The 17,208-nt window shown below is 46.6% G+C and overlaps 2 protein-coding genes across 2 annotated transcripts in view; both read right to left on the bottom strand.

Moving 5' to 3' along the window:
- LOC125940047 (uncharacterized) overlaps nt 1-17,208 on the bottom strand; it is a 398,764-nt gene that overhangs the window by 2,279 nt on the left and 379,277 nt on the right. The window contains exons 3-4 of the mRNA XM_049655720.1: nt 11,521-11,666; nt 5,119-5,201 (exon numbers count right to left, since the gene is read on the bottom strand). Coding sequence (XP_049511677.1) covers nt 5,119-5,201; nt 11,521-11,666 — 229 coding nt within the window. The remainder of the gene's footprint in view (nt 1-5,118; nt 5,202-11,520; nt 11,667-17,208) is intronic.
- The window catches only part of LOC119464990 (uncharacterized), a 186,723-nt gene that overhangs the window by 106,362 nt on the left and 63,153 nt on the right, over nt 1-17,208 (bottom strand). The gene's annotated exons all lie outside the window — the stretch shown is intronic.

Genomic DNA, 17,208 nt, shown 5'->3' with positions numbered 1-17,208 from the left:
TATTGCGCAAACAGTGCATACGAAATGCTCGCAAACATTGTTGCATCTGTTAGGCGAGCTGTCGGGATCGGTATCTTGAAATGGTTATCTGTATATTTACCCGCATGTTTCACAGAGTGGCAGGGTTGCAAATAAAAAAAGAATAGTATGTACTACGTAGCTTGTGTCTTGTTCAAAGGCCCAAAAACGCGCAGCTACAGTCACTTTTCTTGTGACTGCAGTGGCCCGCTGTGGTCAGAGCAGTGAGCCACTTTTCAGTGTGAAAGCACTACTAGTCTACCAACCCAGATTTCGCCTCTGTCTGTGGGAAGCCTTCCCATACAGAACCGTGCGCGCACCTAACGCGCAAAGCGCGCTATGCACGCGCGTTTCGCATACATAGCCTCTTCTTTTCACACATACGCCCGTGTACGCATGTGTGAATAAATATAAAATGTTAATCGGGATCATCGTCGGAAATGTCTCAAGAAGAGATTCGTCGCGCCAGGGGCTGCGAACAGCAACGAGCTCGGCGGCAGAGACAGCGGGAGTCAACCGACGAAGAGGATGCGGCCGAACGATTGCGACTGCAGTAACACAAAAGACAGTTGACGGCGTTGAAACGTGCCAACAAAACTGCCGAATGCATTATGCAACCGAATGCGCATGACTATGCGTTTCATGTGCTCGATAAAACAAGTGTAACAATGACATCGCTACCGCAAATGATTTAAGTAGCAACCGGTCAAACAACGGCCTAGCAATGCCTAACTTGGGGCAAGAAAATGGCTCAATTGGTCCAAGAAAATGTGCTATGGCACGCTATTACGTGATTTGCGCAGCTAAACCGCCTACTATTTTCTCTGCTAGAGCTTGGTACTACGAATATATCCTTATCAATGAGAGCTGCTAAATTTGAGTGCGGCAGTTCTCACGAATTTTACTGTAATGGTGCCCTGTTATGAAAGAGGGGGAGGGGGTGCATCTGTACCTTTGCAGAACTTTTATTCGGTTCTGCTGTCTTTGCAGAAGAATGAAGTCGTTGATGACCCACGCCTGACAGCAGCTATTCAGATCGCTCCCCTGTTAAGAAACTTGTAGCTCTCTTGCGTCATATCTTATTGCTGCAGATTTTAGCCACGACTACATAAAGTAGAGAGCTGTTGTACTTGCCGATTCATGCTGTGGAGGCATCCTGCTCGACCACTGGGTAAAATCAAAAAGCATCGATGCGGCTATCTCCCTCCACACATATCTAATAGTCGCCTTGCGACAATGGCAAAACCAATTTAAGAGACGTGTACTCGCGAGCTTCCTCAAGGCAAAAAACTTCAGTAATTCTAGTTCGTCTCGCTTGTATCCGGTACCGCTGACGTATAAGTGCCCAGGCACATCTACCAACGCTTCACACATACTACGCACCTTGTTGAAGGTTTTGAGTTTTCTGTGACGATGATGATAGTGATGATGTCTTGCACATCCGCTTTGAAATGGGGCACGGACATATTTTAAAGCTGTATATGGACAGCCAATTCGTCTGTCTGGCGCCTGTTTGCAGTAACTATCATCATCAGCAATGACTCGAGCGGCATCGTATTCTTCCACAGCTGACTTGTTGGCGCCACTGCGCCCTTGCCACTAGGGTGCCTACATGCAACGCTGTTTAAACTAGGGTGCCTACTTGCAACGCCGCTTAAACGGCGTTGCATGTAGGCTCCCTACTTGCCACTGCTCCCGCGTTCGTCGTCATCTTCTTCCACAGCTGGCTCCGCTGCCGCCCATCATTCCAGCGTAGAATTTCACTTCTCTTCTATCGTCGTAATGGGGAGGCCACGTTTACGGTGGTATGATCCATCCATTGCCTTACGTGACGGACAGATTTAATTTTGAAGCAATTTAATTTTGAAGAACCGCAAGTGGCAATGCGACAACGGCGGACTGCGTGCATACTGTCAATGACGTCGTTTCCTCCATCGCAGTCGAACGTGTGTGTAACCTCATTAAAAACAGAAAGATGTAACCACTTTAATGTACCGTTGGGATTAACCCAGTGATAAACATCGGGGCCGCACTTATTAGCTTCGCTGATTAACCATCTGTATGGTGGGCTTGGACAGTGATTTTTCCCTAGCCTGCTTGATTTAACCAGGTCGTACTACATATATCGCTAGCTAGCCTTTGCCTATTTGTTCTAGATCTATCTTTGGTATGCAAAAACTTCTATCACTATGCTGTACCATTTTCTACACTTGCAATGACTGCAGCTCTATTGCTTCCTTCCTTAAGTTTCTACCAGCAATAGTTTAATCATCTCTAACTTATCTAAACTGCTCCACAGTTCGTTTTTTTTTCATCTTTTCTTTTTTTTAATCCTAACGCTTCTGAAAGCTAGGTACAGGTCTCACTGGGTCAATAACTTGGCATACCATTAGAACGTACCGAGTAGTTTCCGGACTTTATTTCCAGCACACATATGACTCAACCTCTCACGTATAATTGCTCCGGTATGTTTTTGTCCTTAGGGAGCCAGCTTGGGCCTTTAATAGCAAGGCACTCCCCTTTGCGTTATCACTGATATTTCCTCCCGATTTCTTTCTTCCCTCTATTGTACACCCTCATAATCTTTTGGTTTCCATTCCTGGTTGCCAATCAGTTTTTTTTTTCCTCACTTTCTTTTTATTACGCCTGCTTGTCCATTTACACTTTCAATTACCCTGTACATGGTGGACAGTTTTCTTATACCCGTTCCTCCATTCCGTGTTCACGCTTTTGAGGTTCAGATATTTGTGCACTTTAGCCGGCCATTTCCTTTAATCCATTTTTCTTAGTTTTTCTTCAAAAATAATATTGGGGTGGCATTGTGGCGTCACGTAGCTGGCACTCGGCTAATGGTGGCAATTGCCTCAGAGATTTGGTTTTATTAAATTAAAAAATTAAAAAATTGTTTTTATTAAAGGCATGAGCCAATGCTTACACTAAGTATACGTTCCTATTGCAAATAACTTTTCCACGATTGAACACATAGGAAACATATATGAAGCACAAGAGGATTCACAGAGGAGGCTTGTGTGAACTGTAGCATAGCGCATTCGACTTTTACGTGCAAGCGTAGATGCCCCGTCTGTGAAATCGGCGAAATTATGTTTGTCGCCGCGAGGAAAGCGAGCGCCGCAGGTGGAAGGCGCCTGGAGGTGGAGAAGAGAATCGCCTCTTCGCGCCCTTTCCGTTTGTTCTTCGACGCCGCCGTGCTCGCTGTGCATGTTCGTGGCCTCTCTTCTTTGCATGCGCAATAATATGCGCTTTCCCTGTAGCACACCAGGCATCGCACCGTCGAGATAAATGTAGCTTCCGTGACCACGTTCGCACCCTTTCCGGTTGTGCTTTGACGCTGCGAGGCTCGCAGTGCATGTTCGCGGTGTCCATACGCTTGCGCTTGACCCGCGTTCACGAAGTGAAGCATCACTAACTTGTTATTTCTATTTTGTTTTCTATTCTGTACTGTGTGTTGGTTATAGCTAATTTTTATTGTGTACGGTTTCGCTAAGCGAGGAGTTACAATCCAACATCAGTCGATCATCCTTCCAACTTCTACTACAACACTTATTAAAAAAAGAGGATCTATGAACTATTCCTTACGCTTAGTATAGCTTGCTATCACAAGTAGAGTATTTTAGTTTCCTGCAATGCTATAAAATAGGTATTCTCAATGTTGAGCAGAAATGTTGCTCCTAATATAAATTTCAGAATGCCCTTAGAGAATGAATAAAATCCACAATATGAAACACAAGTTACCCGGACGGGAGCTTGTGCAAGCACCATAAAAGTAACAGAATGGCCAATATAGTGCTTGCTATAAGCAGTACACATTGTATGCCTACATTCCTTACGCTGATCACGTTCCTAGTGGTTGATCACCGCTCTCCATTTTGGTACAATACAATTTCTATAAAAGTCGGTGCGCATGAGTATGTTGAATATTTCACAAAGGGTTCGGTGTCTCCAGTCAGATATTTCGATTGCGACCACGCACTAACGGTCACGGAGATATGACATTTCATTTTCACGACTGTCGTCGTAGGGTGGCTATGAAATGCAGTCATAGGCAGGTCACAAAAAACGCAACTTCGTTAAAAAAAACTGCATGCGCATTTTAAGAAGCTGTACATGGCAATATTTTGTGCGATAGCCAAGGTTGTGCGATTATATGAAATTCCAGATACGAGGTAGTAGACTTCTTTATTAGATTTGTACCCCTTTCCGGAAGTCAGTATTCGAAGTTCTCAAATATTTGTTTCTTTTGAATGCTACAAGGAATAACAACAGGTCTTGCTGTCTTCAAGGATAAAGACTGATTCAAAGCAGACTCTTCTCAATGATTGTGCTGTACAACTACCGGCACTTATTGCCCAGACGAAGTTGCTTAACGAACAGATTGAAAATTCACTTATGCAGAATCTTTACGAACCGTTCAGTGACCCTAACTCCCCTCACGTAGCTTGCAAAGTCGCTGTCTTGAATTAGGCAAGTAATTTATTATTTCGCTATTTCCATCATGCTTGAATTTGTTCAGAACGGTGTGGGGTGCTAGAGTATTGGCCTTGGCTCGATCAACGATCAGTACACTCTGCGACATGCATCTGGTGACGGGCTGTCTTTTATTTTCATAACTGTCATTTTCATGGTGCACCAGATGCAGTCATACTATCTTTTGCTTCTTATTTACAATCTTCTAAGTTGACCTGTTATCCAGCTGTTACAGACATTAGATGCGTCAAGTAATCCAAATAAGCCTTTTTTGTCAAACATGCTCTACAAAGCCTAGCATATGTCATATTTATTGGATATATTTGATAGTCGATTCAATATTTGCAGGCCAAAATTAGCTATTAGAGTGCCCCTATTTATACCGCTTCAAATGTTCTTGTGTACAGAAGCATTTACAATCATAATGATATGTACAAATGCAAAGCTTGAACAACGCAGACAATGTACCCCTGCAATCCAGCAGGGTTATTGCATCTTCTAGGCATTACAGTACTTTCGACATATGCTGACGCCTCTGTTGCCTCAAGAAATGCAAACGAGCTAATTTTGCGCCTGTCATTCTAAAACGTATTTGCGTGAAAAAGGATATCTTACTTGGGGCTTCTTCATAATATGCGGCATTGGGCTCTGTATGTGCACCAGTTTTCATTGGATCCACGGGGACAGTGTACGATACTCTGTGAAGAGAGAAAATGCACTGCTTGGTATCCTGAGGAGAGGAAACCTGTCTGCTTTTAAATAAAGAGGTCTCTCTTTATTCAGGCATCACGACAAAGACACAACGGCCATCACCAACGGTTCTAACAATGAATTCTAAAAACATTGCTCTTCACGCACTTTGCGAAAAAATGCGCGGGATACAGATTGCGGATCGCGCTTTGACGAGTTGCCACATAGACATGGTATGTATTTCGCGAGAAGAGGACGCCGCCGTTAAGTGAAAAAAATGAAAAGAAAAGAAAAAACACAGCTTGTGAGAACATATTTAAAGAAAGAAGAACATAAAACCTAAGTGAACATAAGAACACTGAACTAACACTGAACACAGTGAACTAAGAACATAATTAAAGAAGGAAGACACAAAACCTAAGTGAACAGCAGAAAAGAAAAATTAGGCGGGAACTGCTGGCTTGCATGGCTGACAAATAGGAGATTCATGGCCGATTCCCCAGAGTGGGTTACATCGTTTCACTAAACAGCAGAACAAGATTGCCATGCAAATCTTAGTGTTTACCTCTGTCATCGTAAACGATTAATATTGTTCTCTCTTAATTAAAACCAAGGCTGTCAGAAATTTCGGCGTTTTTCTATGAATATAGAATAATGGATTCAAATAATAATCTTTTAGGATATCCAATTTAATTTATGAAATTACTTGTTGGTTTTACAGTGAAGCTGTTAATGCGACAAGAAAAGCTGAAAAAAACGTTATATGCCTGTTTTCAGCGTTTTCTGAAAAAACAACACCCCTCACCCAGTTTAGATTATTAAGAAATGTGGTAATGTTAGGGGAAATAGTCACGCAATTTGCGAAGTGTGTGCGCGAATTGTGCGCAGAGTAAGTTCAATATGTGTGGGCTAATTCTGGTTTTTACAATAAATTACGTATGGAAGTGCTCCGGAGTGTTATAACAATGTTTTACCAACGATGGAAAGTTTAGCCCGTTGTTCTGACAATATTGCAAATATTGTCTAATTTAAATTTCGCAAACGTGACAGGATTGGTATGCAAGTTAAACGCATGTGGATCAAATGTAGCCTTGTAATACATTCCTTTCGGAATACATGGAAGGCGTTGTATTACATTTTTATGCTGTTTCCCAGTGTTCTGAAGGAATTATATATGCACAAAGTGTATATTTGGCGAAAAAATGAAATTTTATGACCTATGTCGGGTAAAATTTTCAAAGTGTTTCTTTTATTTAAGGCTTGCGCAACAACTACGCATTTAAACGCTCCACCCCGTACAGACAAACGGACGGACGGACGGACGGACGGACAAAGAACTTTAATGAAGGTCCTGAGAAGCTCCGTTGCCCCTCTCAGGGAGGCGACGAAGCGTATATTACTCATTTCTATGAGTGGCGCGAAAATCGCCACGCAGCGTTGACATGGCTATATATGACGTCAAATTCAAACTTAGAAAAGCAACACGAGACGGTTATCGTAAATCTGCGTGCAAAGCTGAAAGCATGTGGATAAAATCCAGCTTTTCCAGAGCGTGTCTAAAACAAGTGATTGGAAGTGTCCCGTGGCAGTCATTAGTTAAGTTCTCCAATGCCCCCAGAAAAGTGCGGGTTGCATGAATTTCGTCTTTACTACAAAGGGTTCTTGAGCTGAATGGGTCGCGCAGTTTGGAGGTTTCTTTCATAAAAAGTTGTCGCAGTTTCACCTGAAAGGCGAAGCATCAATTGCGATAGCAAATTTGTAGAGAGCTATACGGAGTAATGATATTAGCTTTATCATCTGTATAAACTTAGACATGCAGCAGCACCGGCAACGCGCAGAACTGTTGTCGACGCCGTCGGCGTTTTGCCCGCGTTCGCTCAAAATGCCTGCGGCGTTGGTGACTGTTGCCGGAGCCTCTGATATAAATAGGCATTTGGTGCCGCAGCTAAACGTCGCCTCCCTTCCCCCCCCCCTCCCTCCCCCTCCCCCACGGCCTCTCGCGCGTCGAAAGAAGGCGCGTTTGCTCTACATATATGGTGATTGCAAAGGAGGAAAGAGACGCCTACTTCTGCAGCCCTTAAGGAAGCACGGCGCAGAACGCGCGTTTGTTCTCCGCCGTGCGTTCACTCGCCGTGAAAGAGCGCGTCCCTCGCGCCCTTTCACTCGCACATACAGCGTTCGGCGGCGCGAGGCGACGATTTCATCTCGATTGACGTCATACGGAACCTCACGGCGACGGCGACGGCGACGGCAACGGCGACGGCGACGCCGACGGCAGAAATCTGCTTTTGAGTGTCCATATAATTGCTATCGCAATAATAAGAGCGTTACAAGTATTTTATTGCGATAGCAATTATATGGACACTCAAAAGCAGATTTCTGCCGTCGGCGTCGCCGTCGGCGTCGCCGTCGCCGTGAGGTTCCGTATGACGTCAATGGAGATGAAATCGTCGCCGCGCGCCGAACGCTGTATGTGTGAGTGAAAGGGCGCGAGGGGCGCGCGATTTCACGGGGAGTGAACGCACGGCGGAGAACAAACGCGCGTTCTGCGCCGTGCTCGCTTAAGGGCTGCAGAAGTAGGCGTCTCTTTCCTCCTTTACAATCACCATATATGTAGAGCAAACGCGCCTTCTTCCGACGCGCGAGAGGCCGTGGGGGAGGGGGAGGGAAGGGAGGCGACGTTTAGCTGCGGCACCAAGTGCCTATTTATATCAGTACTACTACTACTACTACTATCAGAGGCTCCGGCAACAGTCACCAACGCCGCACGCATTTTGAGCGAACGCGGGCAAAACGCCGACGGCGTCGACAACAGTTCTGCGTGTTGCCGGTGCAGCTGCATGTCCAAGTTTATACAGCTGATAAAGCTAATATCATTACTCCGTATAGCTCTCTACAAATATGCTAGCGCAATTGATGCTTCGCCTTTCAGGTGAAACTGCGACAACTTTTTTATAGAACCCTGTGTTTCTCTCGTTATTTCCATGCAATAAAACGAGGTTCAAGGAGCATACTACTACAGCCATCTACAGGCAATGATGGGAAATAGTTGAGACTTCGGTTGAAGGCCGCGAGCGTGTGACGACGATGGAAATGAACCGGCCAAGATAGTTAAGCGTGAGCTCATCGCGTACGTGCGACGATCTTCCCACGTCGGCCAAGCACACGCTTCTGGGGCCGCTAGGGTTCCACCAGCTCGAAGCGCGTCTGCGTCTCGTGCTGCAGCAACTTGTGCAGTGTTTCTTATTGCGTAAATGTCATCTTCTATTGAGTCTGCAAAATTTGATTGTCCCTCCGTCATTAGTTTGAACTGATACATTATATTTTAGGGGCACTAATTGTATGTGTATGCGTCGCCAACATAGGTGTTTTCTGTGTATGTATAGGCTAGGTGTTTGTAGTATTTTTTGGTTGGTCATCATTGTCGTTTTAAAATAACTCTATGGGGCTCCAGCGAAAATCTGTCCCATGTATGTGCGTTACGCAATCATCATCACGGAAATCCGCGAGATGGCGATACATTGCTGTTTTGTGCTTACCTAATGCTTAGCAAAGTAGCCATATAAAGGTTGAAAAGGTCTGCTTTATTAATTGAATTGCGCTCCTGATGACGTTTATTTGTTGCAATGAGGATATTTGGGTATCATTTGGTTTATCACTGAGCAATTTCATGGAATATAACGCTGGCAGCCTCGACATATGTAAGGGTAGTAAAGATGGTAGGACTTGGTGGTCTAACTTGGTTGGCATGTACGGGGGATGACGTTTCTGAAGAATACCCGGCGCTTTTTGAAAGCCTCTCCACGAAAATCGTCACTGCGCGGTTGCGCCGTGGCGGCTCACGCTGTTATCGCGTCTCTGCTGACCTTTTCACATTAGAGTGGTGACAGCCTTTGACGGCTTATATGTGGGGAACAAAATGGCGAAACACCAGTCAGCAGACCACATTTTCCGCAACCCTTGGTGGCGTGAAACTAATTAACTTCTTTTAATAAACTTTGGCCTCAGCAGTCAGAGATACATAGCGTGTCTGAGCGCAGTACACGGCACGCCTACGTTTTAGGGAAACAGGTTAGTAAGCACAGTCTTTATCACAACACACTTCGAAAAACACCCTTGCAAGTGGAAGGGAGCGACAATGCTTAATGCTGTTCACATTCTTGGCGTGAGATCATACTACCAAGAGCACACCATTGTGCCTTATAACTTGTTGCTTTAAATGTATTGCACGACATGCAATAGAAAAATAAGTTTGATTTGGTCAAATAAAAGGAAAAGGCAATTGGTATATTATGAAATATGTATGCAGTTTTCGTGTGCGCATTGGTGCAATACTAAATCAAGGAAATTTAATAGATCCCGTGCCAACATGGGTACATCAGAGCGTGACAAAAAAAAAAAGAAGCAGGAATGCGCCGCGAGTTCTAGCTTACCGATCTCAGCTAACGGTAAAACCACATGTGAGGCAGTACAAGCTGACAGGGTTTGAGCCTCTTTTGATGTCAGGGAAGCGTAGAGCAAAATTAGCTGTGAAGAAAAACTCAGGAACATGGATTAAAATAAATGACTGGCTAAGTGCACAAGTATCTGTACCTGAAAAGCGTGGACAGAGAATGGAGGATGAGGTCAAGAAAGTTGGCAACAAAATACAGTGTAATTGAAAGCGTCAATAGACAACCAGGAGTGATCAAAATGAAATTCAGCGAAATTGAGACAATGAATTGGATGGAGAGAATGGAAAGTGTGGGGATTGAGGGAGGTGCCGCCGCCATTGCGCGGGCTTCACCTGTTCTGCCGTCCCTCGCCAACCCCGCCCGCTACCAACCGGTTCCAGCGGTGGCGCTCCACACGGTGGTTTGCGGTGAGGGCGGGGCGCTGACGCCACTACGCGGCCGCGCGCCGGCTGCTAGTTACTGAGCGTGGCTCTCTTATCTCAGGGACCGGCGCTGGGTACGTACATGCTTTCCTCACGTCCGCCGACACCTTTGTGACTAGGACTTGAGCTCGCACACGGTACCTTTGCCCGTGCGGGGAGCGCATACTTTGTGCTGATCCTTTCCTGACGCTAAGCGTACGAGTGGTGCCTAGTACTCGCGCGAGGTGGGACCACGCCGAGCCGCACTTGCCGAAAGCCAAAGCCGAAGGAGATTGCGCGAGCTCTCGCAAGTTGACACATTGGTTATCGCCAGAGCAAGTAGCATAGCCGCCGGGACTTTTCCTAACGGCGTTTCCCAGCTTGAGCCTGTGCTCTCGCAGCGACGTGCTATAGGCACCCGTTTCTGTATTTTCGCCTTGGTGCGGGACGCCTTTGGTTCCCCGCCACGCGGGCGTTTGTGCAGTGCTGATGCAGACGGATTCAATAAACGGTTTCCGATATCACAGGGCATTACTGTGTTTTTGCGCGCGTCGCTCGGTAGCCCCTTGCGGCCTGAGCTCGCGCGCGAGCAGTGCGGAAGGCGACGGCTAACACGGCCCTGTGGCTCGCTAAGCTCGAACCCGCGGTGGTTGGTCTCCTGTGGGGCACTAAGAACCCACAAAAGGAAAAAGACCGGGAAGATTTACAAGACTGGTAAGAAAGAAATTAGAAGGAAAAATCTCTACGATAACACAAAGGGCAGTGGCTTGCTACTTGAGGCTCGAGCACTTTGCCTAAGGACAAGAACATACAGGAGCAAATACTGGCAACACGATGAGGCATTCGTATGCCGGAGCATAAATCCGGAGACCACTGTGCGCACCCTAATAGAATACGAAGGGATTCACCCAGTGAGCACCGTAGCTACCGTACACGCTCTAGAAGCTTTCGGAGTTAAAGTGGATGGAAGCATCAACTAGTCAGCATTCGAGATAAGCAAGAGACGTTTAGAGTATTGGTGGGAAAAAGCAGGGAAGGGTTTGATACTATCGGATCTGTTACAGGCACAGGCAGCAGTACAAGGTAAATACAGAAGTTTTGAGGAAGAGAATGAAGATTAAGTAGATCTGTACAAAAATTTTACAACGCATAGCATGATAGCATACCTGAAAAGCTCAAGCAGTCTAGGTATCTATTTGTCACCGCCCGGATTCAAAGAAGATGCCAATAAATCATGATAATAATCATCGTCACCGAAATCCTGTCCATCACAATCAGTGCACATGGTTAACTAAGTTGTTTATTTAAATGCACATTTGAAGCTTTCATTTTTCGTATGTTTCATTTTTCTAGAATTTGCCTTATCTACATTGGTTCCATGACTGTGCTTCCCGAGCGAGCACTGAAAAAAAGGCGTTGTAAATGTTTGACACAAGTGTCATGCACATGAGCAAAACTTTATAGTTACTTACGAACTGCCAGCGACTCTTGCGCTCAACTGGTATTCATATGTCCCGTTTTCAAATTCCTTAACCTGTTTCGCTGAGAGGCAGCGGTGTTCAGTTTCGGTTTTGTAGTCCCTTTTGACAACAAAAAACGTTTGAGGCTGTCTTGTAAACTGAAAGCAGAAATTAATTAAATGCATGAAAAAAATCCGTGCGTTGAACTGAATACAATGCAGGCTGCGTTCTTACTTCGTGTTAAAAATGGTATTATCGCATGTGGCAGTCACACCAACCAGGAATTTAATACTGGCAATATTGTTTCATTGATACGTGTTTTATTGATTCACATATTCGTACGCAACACATATATTTACATATAATTTACACATAACAAGGTGCGAAGTTTCAAATGTGCGCGAAACTGTGCTCTCTCTATTTCCTTTCTCTCTCTTTTCATCCCTATACCCCTTTCCCCAGTGCAGGGTAGCAAACCGGACATGTGTCTTGTTAACCTCCCTGCCATTCCTCTCTTCTATTTCTCTCTCTCTCTCTCTCTCTCTCTCTCTCTACACAATTTACAAGTTCTGTATCCATGAGCTACTACCGAACCGAGTTCGTCACTCCCATATACGCATACAGAAATTTGATGGTACCCGTCAGGTTATGCGAGACGCATTCTAGTACCCGAAAAGCAGCCACAAATTTGCCGCCATAGCAAATGCTAGATTCGTGCATTGTTACTCCGTGCTACGCAAAATTATTTGTCAAAGCTTGGGTGAATTTGTTCATTAATTACATAATAAGTTAGAATAGTAATACAAAGTCGTAGTTGCGTTTTTATCTGGGCACCTCCTTTTCGAGCATTTAATTTCGCACCCTGCCTTCTATGCAGATAAATAAGTATTTCGAGTAATGCGCTTTAAATAAAATGAAGGGCAAATCTTTTTTGTATAGTTATTCGCGACAAAAACAGTTTCTGCAAGCCACTTTTGAACGATCTAGTGTTGTAACCGGCTGATGATCCAGCAGTAATGAACTAAGCCGTAACGATACCGGAAGTCGTTTCCTTGCAAACCTTTGATTACTAGCTAATTTTTGAAGAGCAAGACATTTGTGCTGGGTGCTCTAGAAAAGGCTACAGAATCCAACCGAATTCCCTGGTAAGTTCTATCCTTTGCCCTTTTTTGTACTTTTAAAATAATTATTACTTATTCAATATGACTTTCCTGATTTTATTTTAACAGATAATTCTACGCTATTCAATGCTAATTCATAGATATTCGGAAATTTATACTCCATAATAATAAGGAATAATCCACCCATTTCTTGGCCAATCCCCCATCGTGGGTAGGAACCACAGACGTGATAGGCAACCACAACTACAACAAGGTCTGCACAAAGACATGGACTCCAAAGCTGCAAATTAAAGAAATGTTGAAGTTAGCCAAATTTAAATTAACGTTCATTCTAGAAACGTGGAAGGTGATGTGCTCGCAAAGATGGTAATATGCGGCGTGATTCGGTACGTCGAAAGATGTCTTTCAATTTATGTTTTACGATTTGTAGCCCTACGAGGTTTCCAACAGCGCGTGATTAGATGATTATCGCTTGTATCAAGATGTAAGTGAGGGATATAAAGTTTGTCTTAAACACAAATGTGAAATTTTGGTGATGTAGTTCCTGTGGAGCCAATGGAACTTTTACATTTTAGAACCAAAATTAGGTCACTGCTTATCTTATCCCAAGAATAACGCGAGTGCATTGAAATACTTAGCGGGTTTTGATTTGGCCTTGACGAGGCGCAGTTAGAACGCAGGCGTAAGCTTGGATGGACGCGGAACGCGCGGATCACAGAGGCATCCCGAGAGCCAGAGCGACGCTGACGCGGCATCGCGGCGATGCTCTCTTCCCTCACGCCGCACCTGACTCATTGTAGCGGTAGCAGGTGTCCCCTTTCGCCCGCTCTGCTATAGGGATGGTCGAATAATTTCTTATTCAATTAATCATTTTAGCCTTTAATCGATTAATCGCTGTCGACGCAGGGTTTTTGATCGATTAATTGATTAATCGAAATTCTTGCCGGGTACTTTTAAAAAGGTTGAAACACCGGTACCTACTTTTGTACGACCCTCTTTTATTGTTTGAAAGGTGGAACGAAGTTTGAAACACAATTGTATACACGTTTGATATAGAATAATATTTAACTTGTTAAAGACTAAACATAGTTCGCGCTAGTGGCTTTTGAAAAGGTAAACAATATATGTTAATAATTGGCAGTCATTGCAGAATTAAATTAGATAGGCGAATTATTGTACGGCACTAGTGAATCACTGTGCCGTACAATTGAAGGGGCCCTGAACCACCCTTCAGGCTTGGTGAAATAACATAGTCCGCGGGTCGCATACGCTGCTGTCAACATCTCAGCCATGTTTTCTGTCGTACGCGGTGCGTGGAGTGTTGCAAATAATAAAGAAGTTGCGCCGAGCACGAGCAGCGGCTACGGGCACTGCTCGCTCAGTTGCTGCCAGATGACGAACGAGTCAGACTTCCGGGTGCGGGTCTAATCCCCGTCGTTATTTTGCTACAAGTGTTACTGAAACCCACCCTGTCGTCTGGCCTTCGAGTTCCGGCCATGGAGCAACTCCGCACCAAGCGCGGCTTCGTCCGAGGGCCACCACTAAGGCCGTTTCTGCGATCGACGCCCTGCTGACAGATGAGGCCACCCCTGTGCGGGTGCTGCACAGCACCTCAAGCTCGTCTTAGCGAAGCAGATGGAGCTCATCGAGTTAGGCCGCGCAATACAGGACACACTCACGGATGCAGACCTTGAGGCAGACCTGACCACAGCTTTCGGCTGCGAGCAAAAGGTCAGCTTCACCAAGACGAGCGCGCGCCTCACTACTAAGCCGCGCCCACCGATCCTTCCTGGTCCGACAGAGCAACTTGCCTCCCCACCGTACCCAACTGCGCCTCCAGCCGCACCCGAAGTGTCATCCGCGGCATCGTTCTCCCGCGTTGACCTGCCAAAGCTTTTCTGGGGAGTGGCACGGCTTGCGAGGCTTTTGGGAACAGTACCAGGCAAGCATTCACGGCAATGACTCGCTATCAGAGGTAGAGAAATTTAAATATCTGATGAAGTACCTATCTGGGTCAGCTAAGACGGCAATTGAGGGTATCCGCCTCGCCGAAGCACACTACGATGTCGCCATCAAGGTGCTGTCTGACCGGTTCGGCGATCGCGACATGCGGGTCGATGACTATCTGGACCACCTACTCGCTATGGCGCCTATTCGTAGTGCCGCCGATCTAGGCAAGCTTCGAAATCTTTGTGACGAGATCACTTTCCGCACAAGCGCACTGGAGGGTCTTGGCGTTTCACCAGGTGAGTATGCTGCTGTTCTGCGACGCGTCATCATGAAGGCCTTACCAGCTGACCTTGGTATCATGTACCGTCCGCGGCTGAAGGAGGCTTCTTCGTCGAACCACGATGACACGGCAGTGGTTGCAGAAGACAAGTCTCAACAAGTAAAACGTCTGATAACCTTCCTACGAATTCAAGTGGAGGCGAGGGAGGAAGGCGCTCTCGACCAAGCCAGCTCATCTGTAAGCCAGCGGCACCGTCAACGTGAATCGCGACCTCTGGAGCAAAACCCGCTCTCCGCAGCGGCTCTATCAATGGAAGTAAGAACGGCGTACACGCTTCCCTGCCTCCTGTGCAACGCATCAGACCACACAGTTCAGGAATGCTCCACTTCGCAGACTTTAGAAGCAAAACGAAGGAAGCTTCAAGCGCGCAGGCGTTGCATCCGCTGTGCCAAGCTCAACCCCGTCGCCAAGGAATGCCGAAGCGCCAGAAATTTGCAATGTGCCCACTGTGCCGGACAACACTTGACACGTCGCTGTGCAACGTCTGTGCGCCAAATTAAAACCAATCAAAGCGTCTGGGCAACACGTCTGTGCTGTCCAAGCAACGCGCAAGCGGGCCAGAGTCCATCGACGCACCACCTCGAACAACACCCGTGTCCACGATTGACACCGGACTCATGCCTTTATTGCTACAGATGGGAAGAGCTTGGACTGTCACACCAACAATGTCAATTTTCGGCGTTTCCTGCTAGACACGGGAAGTCAGCGCACTTTCGTTCGGCAGGACGTTTCTCGAGCACTTAATTGTCCCGTTCAAGGCGTTGAGCGGTTAACCCTATTCACCTTCGGGAAAACGCATCGCCCTGTGACCATGGCATGTAATCGTGTGTCCGTCGCACTCCGGAGCCAGCACAATACCAACGAGACCACTATGTGCCCTCAAAGTACCGAAATCTGTGCGGTATACAACACCAGTGGATGGCGCGATCATCACCATGATGACAAACCTTGGTCTTGTTCCCTCTGATGGACGCCCCGAGGCGACGCCTTTCAGGGAGGACGAGATCAGCTACCTGATAGACTCCGACATCTACTGGGACCTTGTAACCGGACAGATAATTCGCCTATCGCCACAGGTTACGGCAGTGAAAAGCCGTCTTGGATGGATGGTCCAGAGAACCCTCCATGACTTCTCCCAAGGTTCAACTGTACAAAGCATGTCATTGGTGCTGGAGAGCCTCCCAGAGATGATGCGCCGACGAAGTCTCCCAAGACCAAGAAATGCAAAAAAACAACCTTAAGAGACGAGGCTAAAGGCCATTGCCAACGATGGTTTCACGTACTCCGGATGGTGATTCAACGACGAGTACAAGCAGGACAATACGAAACTACGTCAAGACGCAGGTGTACAAGCGCCACCTTTCCGGAATTAACGCTGTCACGCAGCTGTCCAGCAAAGCTCAACACAAGCGGACGCACACGTCCTGCACAAATGCTACGTCGAGCCGCAAGGGCGCCTGCGATGGAAGGCCACTGCCGACGCAGCAACGAGTCGAAATGCGAACGACGACAAGCCAGCATCAAAAACACTACGATGCCCACGACATACCCTACAGCCTAAAGGGCTCGTATTTGGAACTCGCGTAGCAAAGCCTACCACAGACAACGTTAGGACCTGATGCGCTGTTCGTAACCATTCCAGCCAACACAGACACTGCTACTCAAATCATGACCTCGATTGATCACCAAGGCACCGTCTGTATCGCTGTTCAGGTTGTCGCTTGAGCTGCTCCTTACATCAGTTGAACTGCCGCTCAATGTGCTAGCTCAGCGATCCATGGCTAGCGTCCAGTATTTGAACTTAGTAAAATAGTGTAATTGCTGCTTCTGCGCTCTGCAAGCGAGTCGACACCCAAGCTGCCACCACGACTGGAGACGCCATCCTCGTGCCCAACGACGATTCGCCGCCTATCCTTTGGAAGCTAGCCCGGGGGACAGAACTGTTTTCTGGTCGCGACAGGGTCGCTCCGGCGTGCTGCCTGAAGCTGGCGTCCGGCTGTGTGATAAGGCGCCTCATTCAAAAAGTAAGCTTTCTTGAAATCGGCAGCCTTTAGCAATTTTGTCGGCCGTGGGAGTGTGTTGCAAATAAAGAAGGTGCGCCGAGCACGAGCACGGGCGCTGCTCGCTCAGTTGCTGCCAGATGGCGAACGAGTCCGACTTCCGTGCCCGGGTCTAATCCCCGTCGTTCTTTTGCTACATGAACCTCGCAAGCGGAGCGAGAGGTAGCGCGAAATAGGAATCCCGCTTCAGTACACGCCTCATACATAAATCTTTTCGACGGTGGCATTG

Source organism: Dermacentor silvarum, chromosome 9 (assembly GCF_013339745.2).
Source record: "Dermacentor silvarum isolate Dsil-2018 chromosome 9, BIME_Dsil_1.4, whole genome shotgun sequence".
NCBI classification, from domain to species: Eukaryota; Metazoa; Arthropoda; class Arachnida; order Ixodida; family Ixodidae; genus Dermacentor; species Dermacentor silvarum.
The sequence above is the reverse complement of the archived record's forward strand: the minus strand, read 5'-3'. Positions and strand labels throughout refer to the sequence as shown.